We start from the raw sequence: 22116 nt of genomic DNA, 5'->3' as shown, positions 1-22116 counted from the left end.
ATTAATAAACAAAAATTCCGGATTAATTTGGATAAAATATTTATTGTTTGTATACATATATTATCTGATGATATTTATATTAATGTTGATGATCATATTCAAGCATATATGTATGTATACAGTGTGTCTCACTTCTCATGGAAACACATCCGTATCTTCCGTAATATTCGAGGTGGAACGATGAAACTCTCTCGACTGATGGAAATGCTCAAAATGCACCTACCACCTGAATGGGGTTGGCCAAAGTGATATATACTGTCCACCACTCGCGATGGAACACCCCATTTTTACGGTAAAACAGATGAAAAGATGGTTGGAGACAATATGGATCCCTGGGGAACACAACCGTTGATGATACAAGTATTCGAGAGACATCCATCGACGGCCACTTGCAGGGAACGTTCTTTCAGGAAGCTGGAAACCAATACACAAAAATGATTCAACAAGCCATGGCGTCGGAGTTTGGCCAGCAAACCCTCGTACCATACACGGTCAAATGTCTCAGAAATAACAAGCGCAACAGCTCTTGACTCTCTTTTTTCCTCGATTGCGTACTTCAAAATATAGGTGATATATGATAGAAAGTTGCCTGTTGATCTTTTTCCCTGAAAGCCATATTGACGATTCGCTCAAAATGTTAAAGCCTTCCAAATATTTAGGGATATGGTGGGTTACGACTTTTGCCATGATTTTTGATATCACTGATAGCAAAGCGAGTGGTCTATAGTTATTTGGAAGAATTTTCTTGCCTTTTTTGGGAGTAGGTTGAACGCGAACAACCTTCCTAGAAAAAGGAAAAGACCCTTCCTTGTGAGGTAGTTTAGAAAATCTGCAATATACTGGTGCGAGTTTATTTGCGTACGATGACGAGCACTTCATCAAGACCAGACGCCTTGTTGATATCGAGATGTTTCTGTTTCAAAATTCGCTTGACTGAACTTTGTCGAAATGTAATTTCTGGCATTGTCGATTCTAGTATGGAAAAAGTGGGTGGTAACTTTCCCAGAAAATCGACTGTGGAGTGGGACGCAAATCGTTTTGCTAGTAGATTTGCTATTTGTATGGCTGTTGTTGCAATCAAACAATCCGCTTGTGTTACTGTTGATCCGATCCAAAAGCAAAGAAGAACGTGACAATTTTTGTCGATCGTTCAAATAGTCGTACACCTACTTTTCGAGCTTTGTGGCCTTCTCAATACGGTTCAAAACATCAAAAAGTGCATGAGAGTGACACCCAATTCATTCGTCATCTCATTCATTGTTTGTGATCAGTCAGTCTTCACCAGTTTCCTCGAATCCTTGTCCTGGATTACTGTAGGTAGACCACTGCGGAGCTCATCTTCGAAGCTGAAATCTCTGGAACTTAATTTCACAAACCGACATCAAACAGTGCGTTCATTGACACGATTATTGCTAAATTCCTGGTAAATTTTTTAGGCTCTTTGGGCTTTGTTTGAATTTGAATTCGTAAAGAAAAATTGACTGAAAATCGTTTTACGATATCATATTATTATTAACCTGAAAAGAGGCAAAACATTTGAATTTATCGAATGAATATTTGTTGAAATATGAAGCTACAAAAACACATGACATTGAAACAGACAAAACTTTTGAAACAACCTAATATAACCACATGTAGATTGAGTTGTAAAACGAATATAAAATCCTGGACAATTTGTTTCTTTCTGTATGATTGAAAAGGTTTTTTGTTAAACAGTGATAGACATAAATTATCTCCAGCATCGAGACTGAAGAAACGATCAATGCCACTTCTCTTATCATTACATCATCTTCAATATTGTTCTCAACAGTTTCTTGAAAAGTTAAGTGGGTCACTATTTCAAACAATTACTTTCAGCGGTCTGGTATTCGATCTACTTTGTCGTTCAACCCTGACTACTTTTGTAACCGGGTCCTTTTCTCTTCTTAATTAAACCGAAAATGATCTTTCCTCTCCTATAATCCTCCCATTCAGATCCCGAGACATGCATTGGCTGATATTACAGACCATGAAATTGTTTCTCTTTGCCGTTTCCTCTCTTGGATTTGATAGAGCATTGATTCAATACTGCTGAAGTTGTCATTCTTCAGATACTCTTTTCTCAAACTTCGGTAGAAAGTATGGAACGCCGTTTTACTTTTTATTGTCACAAATATTCATTCCTCAGTTTATTCAACTAACAATGTATTTGTTTGAATTTAATTGATTCATGCATTTGTTTGACACATTAAAAACGATTGTTCCCAAAATTTGTTCTATTTTAAATGACACTTGATTTAAAATGTTACATGAATTAATTTGTTTGATGAAAAGTTACGAACAGTTATAATACAGATTCATTGTTTGAAATTTTTGGAAGTAAATGTTTGTCATATATACTTTTTTTGTAACTATCGAATAATTTACTACAATTTCTGTGAAACATGAATAAAATGGTTTGTTGATAATTATAGTTACATGAATTAAAACGATTGTTGATAATTTTAATTCGGCGCTAGCGTCGAACGGATTCTTGCAAAAACTGAATTTTTAAATCTGGCAACATGATAGTTTAGTGATAGTAACACAATATTCCGTCCGACCGCAGCGCCGAATAAAAATTATCAACAATCAATTTAATTCATGTATCACCTAAAAGCAACAATCAAAACAATTCATTTTTACAAAATACCAATAGAAAGTAAAACGGCGTGCCACGCCGTTTTACTTTTTTTAATATTCCTTTGAAATGATCTGAATTATTTTGTTTGTTGAATTTCAGTGATACATGAATTAAAGTGTTTGTTGATAATTTTTATTCGGCGCTGCAGTCGAACGGATTATTACCGTACTATGACCAATGACATACATATTATATGCAGTTATGTAGTTCCGCAAAAATACGCCCGACGTCAGCGCCGACGTCAGCGACGACGTGGCACGCCGTTTTGCTTTTTATTAATATTCCTTTGGAAAGAATTGAATTCATTTGTTTGTTGCATTTCAGTGATACATGAATTAAATTGTTTGTTGATAATTTTTATTCGGCGCTGACGTCGGGCGTATTTTTGCGGAACTACATAACTGCATATAATATGTATGTCATTGGTCATAGTACGGTAATAATCCGTTCGACTGCAGCGCCGAATAAAAATTATCAACAAACAATTTAATTCATGTATCACTGAAATTCAACAAACAAAATATTTCAGATCATTCAGAATATTAAAAAAAGTAAAACGGCGTGGCACGCCGTTTATATATATATATATATATATATTATATATATATATATATATATATATATATATATATATATATATATATATATATATATATATATATATATATATATATATATAAAAGTAGGATATTTAATGACTGAATCTATGAATTATTCAGATGGTATCTTGAGGTTGCAGTCAAGGTCGATGATATCAATGAGGTCAATGATGTAACGTATAAAACGTTACAGATATAACTTAGTCAACATGAGATTAATATAAAAAATTAGCAGCAATTAATCAAAATTAATTTTCAAAATATTTTTCGTTTCGATTTGCTGCAAATTTTTTATATTAATCTCATGTTGAGTAAGTACGGTAATAATCCGTTCGACTGCAGCGCCGAATAAAAATTATCAACAAACAATTTAATTCATGTATCACTGAAATTCAACAAACAAAATATTTCAGATCATTCAGAATATTAAAAAAAGTAAAACGGCGTGGCACGCCGTTTATATATATATATATATATATATATATATATATATATATATATATATATATATATATATATATATATATATATATATATATATATATATATATATATATATATAAAAGTAGGATATTTAATGACTGAATCTATGAATTATTCAGATGGTATCTTGAGGTTGCAGTCAAGGTCGATGATATCAATGAGGTCAATGATGTAACGTATAAAACGTTACAGATATAACTTACTCAACATGAGATTAATATAAAAAATTAGCAGCAATTAATCAAAATTAATTTTCAAAATATTTTTCGTTTCGATTTGCTGCTAATTTTTTATATTAATCTCATGTTGAGTAAGTTTATCTGTAACGTTTTATACATATATTTTTACAATCATTTTTTCTGTTGTCCTGAAGAAGGAAATAAACATTTCCGAAAGCTTGACCAAACTAGCAAAGAGTTTTCATCATTGACCTTGACTGCAACCTCAAGATACCATCTGATTGATATATATATATATATATATATATATATATATATATATATATATATATATATATATATATACCGGGTGTCCCACATTTTATGTGACAGGCAATATCTGGTTTGTTGAAGGAGATACACAAAAATATTTCATACAAAAGTTTTAGGAGTTCATGAGAGCTATATTTTGATATAATTTTTAAATATACAGGGTGTTTGGTGTAGGTGCTACAGACCAAAATTCCATTTTTTAAAATAGAACGCCCTGTATATCATTACATATTCAGATGCTACGATAAATTCTGATATTATTTCATGTTTGGTTTTTGAAATTCAGTTATGGCGTTGTTGAGTTATTGCACTTTTCCTTAAATATAAAGTTTCAAAAAAACTTATTTACTCGTACACGAATCCAGTCTATATCTTTTATTGAATTGAACTAGACTACTACTGAATACAAACCATTATTCTCACCTCTACGATACGATATCGATATCAGTTGAATATAATATTGAAATTCTTGAGAATGTGACTAACTTGAGGGTGAATTGCTTTATATTGCACAATTTCATCAAGTAGCTTATGCTTGTTGATGCCATAGTAACAAATGTTGTTGAATTGTATCTACTTGTCAGTTCGATTCAGTGATTCTTTGCAAAACAGTAACTGTGTTCTTTGTGCGAAAACTCCAGTATGCCTTTCGCGTTTAGTCCAAGTGATTGCATTGATATGTTATTAATTTTTGGGGAATGTCAGAAAAACTGCCGTCAAGCACAACGTCTATACCAAGAACGTTTTCCAGACAGACCCATTCCGTCACGAATGACTTTTTCGAGAGTTGTAGAAAAATTGCGAACTGGGTCATTTCCTTCTACTATAAAGCATCGTCATCATACGAGATCTGTTACAACTGAAGATTTATAGATCAATGTGTTGGCTTATATTATTATTCATCCACATGTTTCTATCCGTACTCTTGCAGAAGAAGTCGGTGTGAGTAAATCTAATGTACAGAGAATTCTGAAAGAAAATAAATACCACCCATTCAAAATTCAGTAGAAGCGAAAGCTTGGCAAAGTAAAGCGGAGTTTGATTTTTGATATTTTGACTGAGAGACCCTGTTGTCACTGACATCATTCAAATCAATAATGAATTTATTTTCACTAAAATTACTTTTTTAATTCTTTTCTGTCAGTTTTCTTCGGTAATATTAGATACTTCTTCTTTGATTACCTCTATTACCTAATTATCACATTTTGAAAAATCACTTTAACGCCTGATGCTCTGTTTCAATTTTCCCCAAATTACCTCGATGGGATTGAAAACACAAAAATAGGGGGAAGTCTCAGAATGGTGTGTCCATACTCTTCAGCAATAATCTCAAGGGCATACACTTTTTCAAATGTTTTTGTCTGTAAAACTTCAAGTAGTTGGTGTTTAGTATAGTAATATTTACAATACAAATTGTTATCCATTGAAAAACTTAGAATTTCGTCTTTCCTCAATTTTTTTTTCGGTACTTTGATGAGCTGTCGCGAATGATAGGGTAGCGTTGTCAAGACCTATTACACTATTCGCATCCAAATTTGGGATCGAAAATTTCAAAGAATTCGAAACGAATTCTTTACTTCCTCGGCAATGCACAATGATTAGTCGCGATCCTTTGTTTGCAGGCATGCTAGGCGTAGATATACACTCTCGAACCATTAGTCCACCCTTTCGAACTGTGTCGTGAGTGCCATAAAAATTTTTGTCCAAATAGAAAATTTGCCGTTGTTCTTGTCTATATTTAGTTATTTGTTCTAAGTATTTGTCACGCAATTCCACTATTCTGCTTTTCGTAACTGCTTGACATTTGTTTATTATTTTAATTATAAACCCTAGTTCCTTCGTTCAATTCTGAAGAGTTGTGTCACAGCAGCTCACGTTATGGCCGGAATTATTCAATTCATTCCTTATGATTGCAGTTGTAGGAATTTCATTGCTTTTGTAACAGTCGTATATTGTTTTTTTCGATGATTTTATTAGATGAACATCTAAAGGTTTTGGTAATCCTGTATCACATCGCGTCTTGCATTCGTAAGGTTTATTTGTGACTATTTTACGTACAGTTGAGAGAGGAATTTCAGTCAAATCTGATGTTGCTTGTTTCCCTCGAAACCAAACTTGAGATATAAATTCTAATATACATTGAAACATACTCTCTGTATTTCAATATTCAAATTCATCCAAATCTTATTCACTGGTATATCTTTTTCGCATTGTTCACCATCGCTATTGGAATCACTACACTGGAAAAAGCCTGCGTTGTTATCACACTCGTTATTACTATCAGTACTTTTCCAGGGACACCACATTCTAAACAGATAACAAAAATTTTAAGTAATTATAATTGAATCAATATCAAATTTCAAACTCAAATCGCGATCAGTTCCTGAACTGAACATTGACACGACGGCGATAACCATCTTCGTATTCCCCGATTTCTATGTGTCACCGTTACATGACTTCAAATTCAATTGTATGACTCTTCAGCCAATCATAAAACTCGGTTATTAAAATGTATCCAATACGAATCGCCAAGTCTGTAGTCCACGTGGACTAGTTTGCTGCCGGTTCATTTCTATGTATTGGTTTTTTTTGGCCTTTGAGAATGCCGACAACTTTGAGAGTGCACAATATCGTTTACTTCGACTATACCTACACTTCTCTGTGGTTACAATGTGGACCGAGCCGCAGCTACAAAGAATCCGGTACACCTCGGGTGTTTATTCATATTCTCTTGGGTATTTAGCTGACTTTAGACTTTCTCTAATAGTTAACGTTGACCAAAGTATCAGTTTCACGTCGTGTTTCTCTAAGATTCTTCCAATTTGGTCTGTAACATCTTCAACATAGTCAAGAAAAGCTTTTCCGAGGGCGTTTTTACGGAGCTTTTGACATAATAGACCGTCTTGATTAGATAATATTTTGAAACTCGATATTCTTATAAAAATTAAAAAACATACTCACTGATACACTTCTCTCCTCGAAAACCACACACAGGTGCTGCATTGGGTGGTTCTCCGGTTATCCAGTCAATGGTGTCGGTTAAATGAAGAATCTGCAACAGTACAAGTATTTTCTTGTTGGGAAATAGTCACATATTGCGAAGAGTGCAACGGTTTGAAATCTCAGAATTTAGGATGGAAAGTAACGGATGATTCAAAATATATCAACGTAAATTTCCAGTCGGCAATTAAACTTTCATTTCAAATAAACACTCTGTGTATTTGGTGATTCTTGAATTCCATTTTTAGACAGATGAATACAATACAGATGAATACAATATAGTGTACAAATTAAACTGTGAAAGCTGTCACAAATGCAATGTTGGTCAAACCGGGCGGTATCTTGAAACACCAGTTTCAGAACACATGAGAGACTCTAAGAATATGGACATTTTCGCTTTTGAGCGAAATGATACTCATCCTCAAATGTGATAGTGACACTAGAAGAGATGTCGATGGCCTCAATACTGCATATTTCAATTCGATACGAAAAATACCTGAATAATTCACCCTTTTTTCATTATTCTTCTCTCTGCCATTGATTAAAAAACAGACACCACCTTATCAGAATCGCAGATGAAGTCATTCGTTTGTTTCATGTCGTTTTGTGTTGGTGTTGTTTCCGAAATTTGGTTGTTGCAATGTTCATTATTTTTTTTAAATGCCTGACGGTTTTTAAAGTAGTAAAATTATCAATACGAAAAAACAACTATTCGGTGAGTAATTCAATTAAGAACTCATTATTTCTTGTGAAATTGAAACATTAATAATCGGATAAGTTTTGTGGAAGGTATATTTATGATAATGCATTGTTACAGAACCCTGAAGAAGAATTTCATTAAATTCGGCAAACGTCGGCAAAAAACAATTGTTTTTTTAAGAAAAAATTGATCCCAACCAACCTTATTTCAGACATGATATTATAGTTGATGACGTACATGGTACAGTTTAAACAATTAGGAATGCTGATCCTAAGCTAATAAAACTATTTTTAAGTTGAGGAGAGTAACATAATCTGACATCTATTATGGACCTCGGGTAACAAATCGATATTGAAAAATGTGTAACATATAGTTACACATTTTTGCTGCGAAATTTCATACAATTCAAATATAATTTATCAATTTCAACCAGAACACTGGATATACAAAATCACCAATGAAGTTTCCATTCAAAACGTATGAACTAATTCAATTAATAATTTCATGATTTTGAGTTCATTCATCATTTTATGGCTTAGAATTTAGAATTCGATTTGACTCATTTCAAATATTTTCAAGTCAATCAATTCCTCGCTTTTTACATCACTAAAAACTTCTTTTCTCAAACTCTAACGTTCTTGAAGATAAATCCTACAAACCAAGCCATTCGTAAACATATTTGTGAAGCAATTAATATACAATATAGGTAAAGGAAACTTTTGAAAGGATAGGCAACAACTCATAATATCAAAGAATTTGTCCAAGGTATTGGTTTTGTTCGGGAACGCAAATAATTTAATTATCGTTTGAAGTTCAATCTCACCACCCAAGAAAAACTTTTTCATTTCTGAGAAAAATTAATGAGTTCTGGAAGAACTTTGACTCTTTCAATTGGTGAATTAATTGATGTTAGTTATTTACGACTGAAATGTTTTACAGATTTATTGGAGCGGCCATAGCCTACCAATGACATTCAGTCTTTAATTTCATTCCGTGTTCTGTATTTTTGATCGTCACAAGAATCATATTCACGACGTTCCAACATATTGACAATTAAATTGGTATGACGCTGTCAGTTTGTGAATTTTCGAAATTGAATTAATACTAATCGTGTGTTGCTGTTCTGTTCTTGATTTGTTACTTTAATAATTCACTTGTTATTAAAATGGCATACACAAATGAGGAAATGGCTGATATGCATTACGTTTACGGTCTGTCGCAGGGGGAAGGGTTAGGAGTTTCTAGAAGATATGCTGAAATGTATCTTCAACGGCAGCATCCTTCACATAGAATATTTGCTCGACTTCATCAACGATTACGAGAATATGGTTCATTCGACAAAAGAACACAGGATTGTGGTCGCCATCGAGAAATACGAACACCACAGCTTGAGGAAGCAGTACTTAATTTTATTGAAGAACAACCTACTACCAGTACTAGAAAGATTGCTTTCCAGCTAAATGTTGATCATATGACGGTATTTCGAATTTTTAAGGAACAACTCTTATACCCTTACCATCTGCAACGAGTACAGGCACTGTTACCGCGAGACTTTCCGAACCGTCTTGATTTTGCAATTAGATGCTGGAAATGATTAGAAAATATTGTGACTTTCTGTCACATAATTTTCATAATTACCACATATGGGTTGATGAATACCCTCACGCTATTGTCGATTCTAACCATCAAGAACAGTTTTCTCTTAACGTGTGGCTCGGAGTTATTGGGGATTATTTAATTGGGCCTCATTTTCTACCTCCTTGATTAAATGGTGAGGCATCCGTTCAATTTTTGAGAGAATTGCATCCAGTACTGCTGGAGGAAGTTCCTTTGGGCGTCAGAAGGGATATATTTTTTATGCATGATGGGGCTCCTGCCCATTTTAGTCAAGTAGCACGTCAACATTTAACTGATACATATGCAAATCAGTGGATAGGTCGAGGAGGACCACAAAACTGGCCCGATCGACCCCCGAATCTCAAGCCTCTCGATTTCTCTATTTGGGGCCATTTACGGCATTTGGTTTATCGTACTCCTGTTCGCGATGTATAGGACTTAAGAAACCACATCATCGATGTGTGCAGGGTAATCAGAGAGACTCCAGGAATATTTGAGCGAATACCTGGCTCAATGCGCCGACGTCTAAACGCATGCATAATGTCTGAAAGTAGACATATTGAACATTTACTATGATTTCTACATCTTGTGTGTTTTGTTATCAATAAATTAGTTCTGTTTATTACCCTTCAATCATTTAATGCAGGTACTAACTATAAAATAACAATAAATCCAGTTCGCATTCATGACGATGTATCTCTGTAGTTGTTCGTAAAATAAATTTTTGCTGCGAACTGGTTTACTTTGGGCAAAAGAGATATTTATTGTTTAGGATGAAGAAGGCTATCGGAAATAAATTTTTGAATGGTAAACAAATAATAAGCCAAATAATACCCCTTACAACCATGGGGTAAACCAAATAAATTACTGGCTAAGTGTCTTTTTGGTAGTACAAAACGTCAGGTTTATTTCAAAAGGGACCAATCATATGGTTTCCTACAATCCCTGCCCAAACATTAACCTTTTGAGGGATTTGCGTGTGTTCTTCTCTCATCTAGTGACCAGTAGCGGCAATTTTGCCGATTAGCATGACCATTAAGAGACAAAGTACACTCATCAGAAAACAAAACGTCTTCTAATCGGATGATATTGTTATACAACATATGTCCATCATTTGCTCATAAAAATAAGTTCTTTTATTGAAATCGTCTTTCATGAGCTCCTGAAATTGCATTTCCATCAATCCAACCATTTGTCAGACTTGAAGTTAACGTACTTCAAACTTAAATTAAAATACTGACAACTAATTTTGTAACAACAAAACAAGTTGACAAGGCGTTTTGAACTGACGTCGCCACGAAAATTATTTACAGTTTTTTTAAGGATACCATCTAAAAAGAACATTGCTATGGTTTTTGCTTACTTTCGTATTATCAATATCTCAACATGAAATACGTTTTGAGTATATTGCAATAAGTTTTGAGTGAATAGTATCGAATTATTTTAATTTATTTTATCCTAATTTTTGCAATAAACTTAAAAGCTATAACATTCTTTTGTATCTGTCATTCGATGGGGGTTGAAGGTAGGGGTAGCATTTTTCTGTTAAAGTATGTCAAATTATAATTTAAATTTGACATGTTTCGGGATTTTGTTGAAATATGTATCGTAATCGTAATAATGAATTTATTCCATTTGGCTTTCACACACTGTATAAACAATTCTGTCTCCGCTTCAAAATGAGAAAAAATATGAAAATTTTATAAAAATCATCAAAATCGCAGTTGTCTCTCATGACTTCCGAAACAATACTATGACGCGAATAATATTATTGGACCATTCGGTAGTTTATTCTTTCACTTCATATTGTTGTTGTCCTATAATAAGTATAGGTAATTGTGTCATATTGAATGAAGTACAAATAAAACTATGATGTAATCTCTTTCAACTACATTGATATTTGATTTATAAGCGATATTGATAAACATTCCTCAAACTCAACTGTAACTCAGCAATACCGAATAATTTGCAAACTAGTAGTTTTTGTAGTAGGTGTGCACGATGGAATACGAACTCGTGATTTTATTATTCACCGTTAGTACATGCTTTCTGAATGTAAGTTTAAATCACACTTTTTTCCTCTGCTCGAAAAGTAACTCACCTGCAAAGGTACATCGAGTTGATCTGACATAATCACAAGTGTAACACACTGGCAATGATTCACAGCTTGGAAGTTGTGACCCACAATAAACCCTTGCGGGTTGCGATGGAGGGTCGAATAACCCCACTCACTTTTGACCTTACCTAAACTAGTTTGGAAGTCATTCATAATAGAAAGTTACTTCTAACGGTTGATTTTGAAATATGAACGTGGTTTTTGAAATAATAGGCAACTCATAGTTATGCCTTTTCGAAGTGATATTAACTGCAGTTGGAGAATAAGGAATTTATGATTTGCCATGACGATTTCACGACATTCAACTATCCTCAAAGCCTGCTTCTGAATCAGGAGCTGATGTCGAAGTAGCAAATGCGGTCAACAGATCTAATCAATCGAAAATCCAATAAATACCAGATTGGAAAAAAATTATCTGATGTTCTTGTCCTCAAACTCCACTGAGGAGAGAGTCTAAATTGGCTTTTTTACATTTAATATGTGTGATTGATGACTTGTTTATTTTGTGGTACTTCATGATCATTTCAATGAAATGAATAAAAACACTTTTGCCTAATTTCATTATACGACCGGTTTCGGCTTTAACCCCAGTATCAAGTATAAAACTGAAATATGAAATGTGAAAAGTCGGTTATATCAGGAGTTTTTAGGTAAGGTAGAAGTTTAACTACCTGTCCTTCTATCTTACCTAAAACCTCCCGATATAACCGAGTTTTCAAATTTCACATTTCAGTTTTATACTTGATAATGGGCTAAACACGAAACCGGTCGCATAAATAAAATTAACTAGTGGTAATTAGACAATGTGAACATCAGGCACAAAATGATCCATGTTTTTAGACACTCCATAGAACTATTTAAAAGGTCATTAACATATACGATAGTTGAATTCTATAACAACCTACCACCTTCCTTTCGGTCGAAATCTGTTTCCAGTTTCAGGTACTGCCTGAAAAAAACACCTTCTGAAAAATCAATAATACCCGAATATATTCTATGGCTCTTGTAGGCCATATCTAAAATATTTGTCGTATCCTTATGTTTGTATCGATATCCACCTCATGAATTGAATGTTGTACCCGCTATCACAATTCCAATTTTATTTTAGGTCATTTGTTATTTTTTTTTTGTTTTTCATCTTTTTCATTTTTTTTTTGTAAGGTGTAAGAGGAAGAATGAACTCTGTTCAATCTTGTATCCTATTGACAAATTTGTATTTTGTTTTTCTCCATATTGTATCGTGTTATTTCTGCTGTGAATGAATTCATTTATTATTATTATTAAAAGTGTTTTTATTCATTTCATTGAAATTTTCTACATTTGCTTTGTGAAGTTTTAATAGAGTCGCCTATGTCAGCTATCAATTTTTTCAATGAATCAGTTTTGTGGAAAGACTCCTTTGACATATCGGAAAGAATGACTTTTATATTGACTATAATTCTGTTTGTTGTCCCTTTCAGGACATAGTACTGTCTCAGTCAATACCCACTAAAACGGAACAAGTTAATTTACTACTGAACGTACAGGAAGTTTTCGAGGAAGTTAAACTTCTCACAAAGGATGAAGCCGATTTGACCGATAAGTCAGTAGTATATGACGTAGAATTAATGGTTAAAAGAGCGGAGTATATTATGGAATTGCTGGAGAAAATTACTCTGCTGCGTAAGTATTTGAACTTCTTAGCGGATATTGCTATCGTCCTATTTCATCCAGAGTGGTGATGTAGGTGATATTCAAGGAATAAACGAAGTGATATTTATTTATTTATTTATTTATTTACTTTTTACTCCTACAAACACAATATTGAATTGTAATTAAAAGTAAGACAGATAAAACTACAATAACAAAATAAGCTTAAGAACTACTAACTAAAATAAAACAAAACAGTAAATATAAAAGGAAACAAAAAAGGAATCAAATATATTATCACAATTACCTATGAATTACCTATAAATTAAGTTACCCAATACCTAGAAATTAATCCGACTGTGAGAAAAAGTAGGCCCTTATCTCTTTGGCATTTGTTTTAGTAAAAAGATCCACGGTGCTATTTTCAGTTAAAATGTTGCAATGATTTAGCATACGGGTGATTGGCGAGTTATCAGAAAGGCCGATAAAGAATGTTCTCTTGTCCTGTCTACGCAGGTTTACCTTAGGCACCAACAATTTTACATAGTTGGCCAGAGATGATCCCTTGTACTTTAACATTATTAATTATATAGTATACAAAAAGAACATCCTGTAATGCACGTCTGCTCTGTAAAGTAACAATGTTAAATTCCTTGAGCATGCTTCTGTAAGACACCATAATGGGATAGCAGCCATAAATTTTGACATAAAGATATCTAAGAAATCTTTTTTGGGCTTTTCCAATCAAATCTGCGTTGGTCTCTCCCTGTGGTGACCAAATAACAGAAGCATACTCAAGATGAGGTCTAACTAGAGCATTAAATAACTTTACAATACACCCAACATCTCTAAAGTTTTTTGTATTTCTAATAACAAAACCAAGAATCTTATAGGCTTTGTTGACAATATATTCATAGTGAGTGTTGAATTTGAGGTTACTTTGAAAATAAACACCTAAGTCCTTACACTCAGACTTACGCATAAGTGGAACATTTTCTACTTTGTAAGAAGCAGAAATATAGTTAATTTTCCTTGTGAATGTTATAACTGAGCACTTATCGATATTTAAGAACAGTTTGTTACTTTCAAACCACCTGCAAATCGAATAAAGATCTTCCTGCAATTTCATGCAGTCTTCTAGGCACGTTATTAGCTTAAACAGCTTAAATTATTAAACAGCTTAATATTGATAGTCTTAGCAAAATTTACACGTACCTACTGAAATATGATAAAGAAAATAAAAAATCTAGTAATTCGAGTATCATTCAGAATTTTCCCACTTGACATTGTCAGCCAAAATTTTTATCAACTGTCATTTATTAATGTTTTTCTATTTGTTTTTGAACCATTTTATATTTTATTCTCACGTTAGTAGAGTTTTTTACAAGATATATAATCTTATTATTGTAGTTGTTCTGACGAAGGTGTGAAATATACCGAAAGCTTGACATATAACAAAGAGTTTTCTTTGTAACAGCCCAGCTATTGACTGCAACCTCACGAATTAAATCGATTTATAGTTAATCCAGTCACTAATTATTCTGTTATATATATATATATATATATATATATATATATATATATATATATATATATATATATATATATATATATATATATATATATATATATAGTAGTAACAAGGGTAGCTTATTTACGTAGATATGATAGAGGAATCTATTTTTTACTGAAAAATGTGCTAGAAGTACGCCCAAAAAAGTTATGAATCTTTAAAAAAGAAAAAGACGTGTAGGTGGCGCCCCCTAAGAGTAAGAGCAATAAGAACATCAGGTTCGAATTCGACACCTCAAAAACCTCCTGTTACCAAGTTTCGTTTAATTTAGTTCAGTATTTCAAAAGTCATTTGAAAAAAACGAAAATAAAAATAAAACTTCAACATCCTGTATCTTGGAAACGAAGCGTTTCCGGATATTTATTTATTCGGACAATTCATATTAGAATATTGTGAGGAATCACCTCCTGAAGTTTGTCAAAGTACTTTTGAATCACCCTGTATGTGCAAGTGGTCTAACCAGGTCCTTACCAAATTCTCTCACAATTACTGTGGGAATTTCACCAGGACCTGTAGACATTTTATTTTTGAGTTTTTGTATTATGATTGACATTTCTGCATCACTGAAGGCATCAAAACGATCGAGTTAGTATTGGATTTTCTCGTAAAATTAAAATTACGAACCCACGAAAAAGTGGGTGAAATATCTACACAAAGGTGGACAACAAAGGTGAGACAAAAGTATTGATGCAGATACAAAGCAACCAACACAACACTTTAAAAAAACCTTGGTATAGTAATGAAGTTATTGAACTCAAGAAATACGTACTATAGCAACACACCAAAGCATCGCTTTGTTTTATATAGTGACTAGTAATATGTTGCTGTATCGCTGTTGTTTCAATGTTTTGACAGAATCAGAATCAACGAACTTAGGCGTGCGCAGAGTTATAGAACAGTGCTTTCAAAAAATTGTTCTATAGCGCCATCTAGTGGCGATTTACAGAAAAATTAATAGCCTAAAAGCCTTCTCTATGAGAAATTACTTATTCATGTCAAGTTTCATCACGATCGGTTGAGCGATGTAGCAGTTTATCACTTACCAACCAACCAACCAACCAAACATCCATTTTTATATAGTAGATATTTCTTCATATTGTGTCAGTATTCTTTGATAATAGATTCACTAATTAATTTTTAATTTTCCCAGGTTTGTCTTGTGATAGCAATTCTGTGTGTATGTTGGAAGCCCGTCCAGTAATCCACCAATTGTCCAAAGACGGTCGTCATGACCTCAGGATTTGCACCGAAAAAAGCGAGTTCAGACATAACTACCAGTTCGGATCGACTGGCTAATGTAACAAACGCTGCTATGGACAGAGGCCAAGAACTACTGGATGCTCTAGGAGAGTGTAGCAAGAAATCAGGATTGCAGGTAATCGCCTGTTACAGAAATATCATCCTTACCGATGTCGAGTCAGTCAAGAAAACCTTGTTGGAAGCTATGGATGTTCACAGAAAAACACACTTCAAAGCGGTGGAAATAAGAAGAGCTGCTGGAATATGCGTTGATGATACCGTTAAAAATATTAGAAATATTATGGAAACAGTGTTGAAAGAGGCAATGAATTGTAAATAGTCTCACAAATGAAGTTCAATATATTGTTACGTTTTCCCCCGTGGGTTGACTAACTGAACTGAAACTTTATCTCACTTTGAATACAACAAACACTTCAATTGAACTTCAACTATCATTCGAATATCTATCGCCTTAACATATCACTTTGCGCACATCACTGTAGCTTCAACTTGACTGTGGCGATATGCTCGCAGCGAGCGTTTAAATATCGTAATCGAATGATGTAGAAATTTCGCCAAAGTTCTGTCGAAGTCGGTAGCATTATTTTCGCTGCTTCTCGAGTAGCGGCGAATCATCGTGCATTCGCGCGCTCTTAGCTACGTCACGTTTGGTTTATGGTTATCAGTGGTGGCCGGCGTTATTTTCTTCCGGGCATGATTTACAACAATATTCATTCCATATTTGGGAAAGAAAAGTTTTGGTTTTCTACCTACAGAAAATGCGGGAAAATCCAAAGGAAAGAAGAAAGCAATTAAGTTCATGATAGATTTGCAGATTATGCAAATAAGTAACTTTCAAACACAAACAAATTTGTTTCATGTATATGGAAATGACGAAGAAAAAGTAAACTCTCATTAAACACTTATTAGTTGTCAAAACTGAAATAATGTATTTTTTGAGATCATCCTATAAATAATTCTAATGAGACATTTGATTTTCAACGCCTACTAAACTCAATTTAGATAAGGAAAAGCCGTTCAGTCATTTATCTCACTACAGTATCTCTCAATCGGAAAATTGAAAGCAGGGACACTAATTTAAAACTTCAAATTAAGGAAGAGGAGTAAGGAAGACATCAGTCTTCGTGTGCAAAGTGTGTTCTAATCAAGAGATTCAATCTATGGGTCATTTTCGTTTTTAGTATTCGTTTGGTGGATATTTTAACGATAGGAAATAATCAGCTTTCACAAGAGCTGACAAAAAAAAAGAAAAAATATTATTTACAGGACTTTTGAATTAGTCTCGAGCTTCATTAATAACCTCTCTCGGTTTTTGAAATAACCTGAGAAATATGAAAAATGTGGAAATTGACGTTTTCTTTCCGATACTTTTAAAATTTTGACCTTTCACGACCTGGAAAATAGATAAATATAGATCAACTGATAATCTGCTCAAATGTAATAAAGGATCTACTGAAAAATCCACCAGCAAAGTTCCTGCAAATCTCTTGATACGATACTGAATGAAAATCCATAACGTATTCAAGAAACACTTTATTGTGAAATTTTCACTGAACAGTTTTACAAAAACACGTGTTTCGCTTTACAATAGCCTCTTCAGGTGTGTCTTCATTCCAAAAAAGTATTTCTTGAATATATATTCGCTAATTTTGGCGGTAACTAAATTGAATGAAGCGAAGAATTTTGTATAGAACAGTATAATCGTAAAATCTTATTGCAAAGCGCTTTCGACTTTCGTCATCATCAGTGCTCACCTAGAAGTAAATATTCTAATTGAAAAGAAAGTTTTGTAAAAATTTTAATTTGAATTTTGGGGTTATGAAATTTGGAAATTGTTGATGAGTACTTACTCGTCAGGCAACAGGAAGTATAGAAGTATGAAGATATAGTACATTTGTAAACATTTCTTCAGCACTTTGAGGAATTTTTGTTTTTGAATTTCCATTGCGGCATTGCCAAGTTATTCCAGAAAAACCTATTTTGCAGACAATATTTTTTCAATTCACCACCGTCATGTCTACAGCAATTGAGTGGATTTTTTTTAGGAATAGTTAGGCAACATCACTATGATGATTTCTGGAATCTCAACTTTCGGAAACAATATATAGGGTGCTCGGTGAAACCGGTCAAGTTTCATTCATTTTCAAACAGACATAATTCAACTTTTTCAAATGGAACACCCTGTATTTTTTCTACATATTCTACATTTCACAACATTTTTTATCAGAGATATACTATACAGAAAACTGCTATTTCACAAGTTATACCAAGTTTTAGTAATTGTTGTAACCACAAAGAAAATGTATTTTCTCATGTTCATTTACTCAAATTTGTTTTTCTAATATTCAAACTAATCGCTAGTACATTAGCATTTTTCATATCATCTAGTGATAGTTATCACCGGTTTCAACGATAAGAAATCCGCAAACACCTAAAGAATATTTATAGTGCTTTTTTCTTTGAAAACCCAGTTATCCATGACTGACATGAAAAAAATCAATCTCGGAATTTGTCAATAACGCCATGTGTTGAAGTTTCTTTCGCGGTAGATTGAATCATTTTCATTATGAATTATATATTGAAAGATAAGGTGCAAATGATCTAAGTTTTGGAGAAAAGTGACGGAAACTGCATCCTTGCATTTTGATTTGATTTGATGAATTCATTCTAGCATCTATAGAATAATGTACTTTATATTTTAATCCAAATGTTATTATCCTAAATTCATTTCTAAAGTTTACACACAGGTAAACATTTTCAAAGAATTCTTCACAATTTGAAGTTGGCAACAGCTTTTATCACTACAACCACGGACATATGTCATGTCAACTGTCTGTCAATCCCAACCAAAAGAAACGTTTTGTGAAATTTCGACATGTGACATTATCTTCTTTCAAAACAATTTTAAACTGTAACGTTTTTCATCAAATATTTTATCCAATATAAATGCTCATATCAATGTTCATACAACACTTTGTGTCCAATATTTTACATAACCATCGTATGAGACATCCTCAAAAAAGTTGTAAGTCTAACCATTCATTTATATCTTAATATTACTTACACCCTCAATTTTGTAGAATCCTTCATGATGGAAACAAATTATTAAATTTCCGAAAGCTTAGACAATAAACAAACAAAATGGAACAAGTATAGTCAGAAGGAGAACAATGAGATACCAAAAGGTATCCTCATCTCATTATTATCTGCTTTTCATTTTATAGAAATACACGACTATTGCATTTCTAATAAAATAGAAAGTTTCATGGATTGAATTATCATGCGGTGAAATTGAACGAAAAACTTTTTCCATTTCTTATTAAATGAATGAAACCGTGAAGTACGAACCGATCAATTCCCGTGAATGTTTGTGTAGAATGAGAGACAAGTTTCCAATCTTCTTCCATGTTCCCCAGACTATTAAGCTTGATAGGATGTTTGTGTCGTCAACTCTCTTCTAGATATAATGTGGAAGCCTCAGTGGCTGATAGAAGATGAAGCTAGATGTATGCAATCAATATGTTGAAGGTTTCTGGAAATAATTGGAAGTGCTGAGTTGTGAACTTTCCAATTCCAAATAGAGTTTGGAAGTTATAAAGCTATTTTTGCTGATCATTGGCCATCGTGCCATAAAAACCATGGTCTTCAGAGAAAGACAGCTATCTTCCTTTCTTCAAAAGATTCCCACATTCTGAAGATGGAGAAGTGGAAAGCCAAAACTTTTTCGATCAGAAATCAATCTTATAAAACAGATTCAAATGTATTTCTTGAATGTCAATATCTTCACTTTCCAGACAAGGCCTATGAATGTTCTGTCGCAATGGTTGAGTTTTGAAAGAAGTGACAATAAATTGAAAAGCAAATATGGCCCGTGTGAATGATTCATTTCAAAACTTGTATATATTTTTTCAGCACTATATTATCATACTGACCTTCTTTTAGAATCAGTTTTGTTATCTATAATCGACCTTGTATTACTTGCACAGATAGAGAAAAGTACTACATCTTCAGCTATCCTCAAATCTAGTATCGACATGGAGCAATTCTTTTCTGTTGCGACTACAAAAAAAGCACTTTGTGCATTTCACATTGTGAGTGATAACAAGTGATCCCAATGTACGCCACATTTCAATTCCACAGTTTAATAGTATATTACGTATAGTTCAAGTAAACGATATAGTGCACCCTACCTTCCAGCAGTTCCTCTTTAATAAAATAGTTAGGGAGCAAACTAATTTTGTTATTCAATGATCATTTTATTATATGAGAATCACAATAACAGAGTGAAAATTGAAAATACTTCTGAATACTACTTACTCGCACTTGAATAGGTGTGAACCATAATAAACCCTTGCGGGTTGCGGTGGAGGGTCGAAGAGACCCACTCACTTGGGACCTAACCTAACCTAACTACTTACTCACACACACACACACATATATATATATATATATATATATATATATATATATATATATATATATATATATATATATATATAATCGATCGCTTCAAAACTACTTCACTAACTTTCTTCGAAAGCTTCTGATAATTCCTCTTCCATATTCTCCGTTTCACTATCACTGTCGTCATTTAAATCAATAATGAATTTATTTCCACCATAGATATGAAAGTGTCCAATCTCCATATAGTCTTTTTCAACTAAAATTACTTTTTTATTCCTTTTCTGCCAGTCTTCTTCGGTGAAATTAGATATGTACTTCTTCTTCAACTAGCTCTATCACCTTCTTATCAAATTTTGGAAAATTAGTTTTACGCCTGATGCTTTGTTTCAATTTTCCCCAAATCAACTCGATGGGATTCAAAACACAATATTCGGTACTTTGCTAAGCTGTCGTGAATGATCGGAAGCGTTGTCAAGAACTATTACACTATTCGCATACAAATTTAGGATCAATGTGTTCTAAAATCATTCCTCAAAAATATTAGCTTCCATGTTCTTATGATAGTCAACATTGCAGTCCTCAAGTTTTTTTCCACATAATTTCAAAGAATTCGGAACCTATCCTTTACTTCCTCCGCAATGCTCAATGATTAGTCGCGATCCTTTGTTTGTAGGCATGTTAGGCGTACACATTATCGAACCATCAGTCCATCCTTTCATAACTGTGTCGTGAGTGTCATACCAAGTTTCGTCCAAATAGAAAATTTGACGTTGTTCTTGTCTAAATTTAGTTATTTGTTCTAAGTATTTGTTAAGCAATTCCACTATTCATCTGCTTTCCATAACTGCTTGACGTTTGTTTATCATTTTAAATCTAAATCCTAGTTTCTTTATCCAATTCTGAAGAGTTTTGTCACAGCAGCCCACGTCATGGCCGGAAGTATTCAATTTCTTCCTTATGATTACAATTGTAGGAATCTCATTGCTTTTGTAACAGTCGTATATTGTTTTTTTTTATGATATTATTAGATGAACAGCTAAAGGTTTCGGTAATCCCGCATCACATCGCGTCTTGCGTTCATAAGGTTTGTTTTTGACTCTTTTACGTACAGTTGAGAAAGGAATTTCGGTCAAATCTAATGTTGCTTGTAATAGTTTTTTCTCTCGAAACCAAACTTTATATCTGGATTCTCATATATATTGAAACATACTTTCTGTGTTCCATTATTCAAATGCATCCGAATCTTATTCACTGGTATCTCTTTTTCGCATTGTTCACCAGCGCTATTGGAATCACTACACAGGAAAAAGTCTGCGTTGTTATCACACTCGTTATTACTATTAGTACTTGTCCAAAGACGTCACATTTTGAACAAATAACAAAAATTTCAAGTAATTACAACTTCACCAATATCGAATTTCAACACTCAAATCGCGATCAGTTCCTGAACTAAACATTGACGACACAACGGCGGTACTCATCGCTACATTCTATTGGTCACCGTAACATGACTTCAAATTTAATTTTATGACTCTTCAGCCAATCATAAAACTCGGTTAGTAAAAGTTATCCAATACGAACC

General features: G+C 33.3%; 2 protein-coding genes across 5 annotated transcripts in view; one reads left to right on the top strand and one right to left on the bottom strand.

Annotated features, from left to right (window-relative positions):
- The window catches only part of LOC111512674 (guanylate cyclase 32E), a 292318-nt gene that overhangs the window by 77670 nt on the left and 192532 nt on the right, over window positions 1-22116 (bottom strand). For all 4 annotated transcript variants that reach the window (XM_074180299.1, XM_074180298.1, XM_074180297.1 and 1 more), the window contains one exon: window positions 7197-7287. In XM_074180299.1, the coding sequence (XP_074036400.1) occupies window positions 7197-7287 (91 nt within the window). The remainder of the gene's footprint in view (window positions 1-7196; window positions 7288-22116) is intronic.
- On the top strand, window positions 11464-16449 carry LOC141484834 (uncharacterized). The gene is given in 4 exon segments (XM_074180301.1): window positions 11464-11607; window positions 13129-13330; window positions 16021-16121; window positions 16123-16449. Coding segments are annotated over 4 exon segments (684 nt in total). The 5' UTR covers window positions 11464-11553.

The sequence above is a fragment of the Leptinotarsa decemlineata genome, unplaced genomic scaffold (assembly GCF_025532065.1).
Source record: "Leptinotarsa decemlineata unplaced genomic scaffold, Ldec_3_MD MMD2_tig00026294_RagTag_RagTag, whole genome shotgun sequence".
In the NCBI taxonomy this organism is placed as follows: domain Eukaryota; kingdom Metazoa; phylum Arthropoda; class Insecta; order Coleoptera; family Chrysomelidae; genus Leptinotarsa; species Leptinotarsa decemlineata.
Note: the sequence above shows the minus strand (reverse complement) of the source record. Positions and strands in the feature narration are given on the sequence as shown.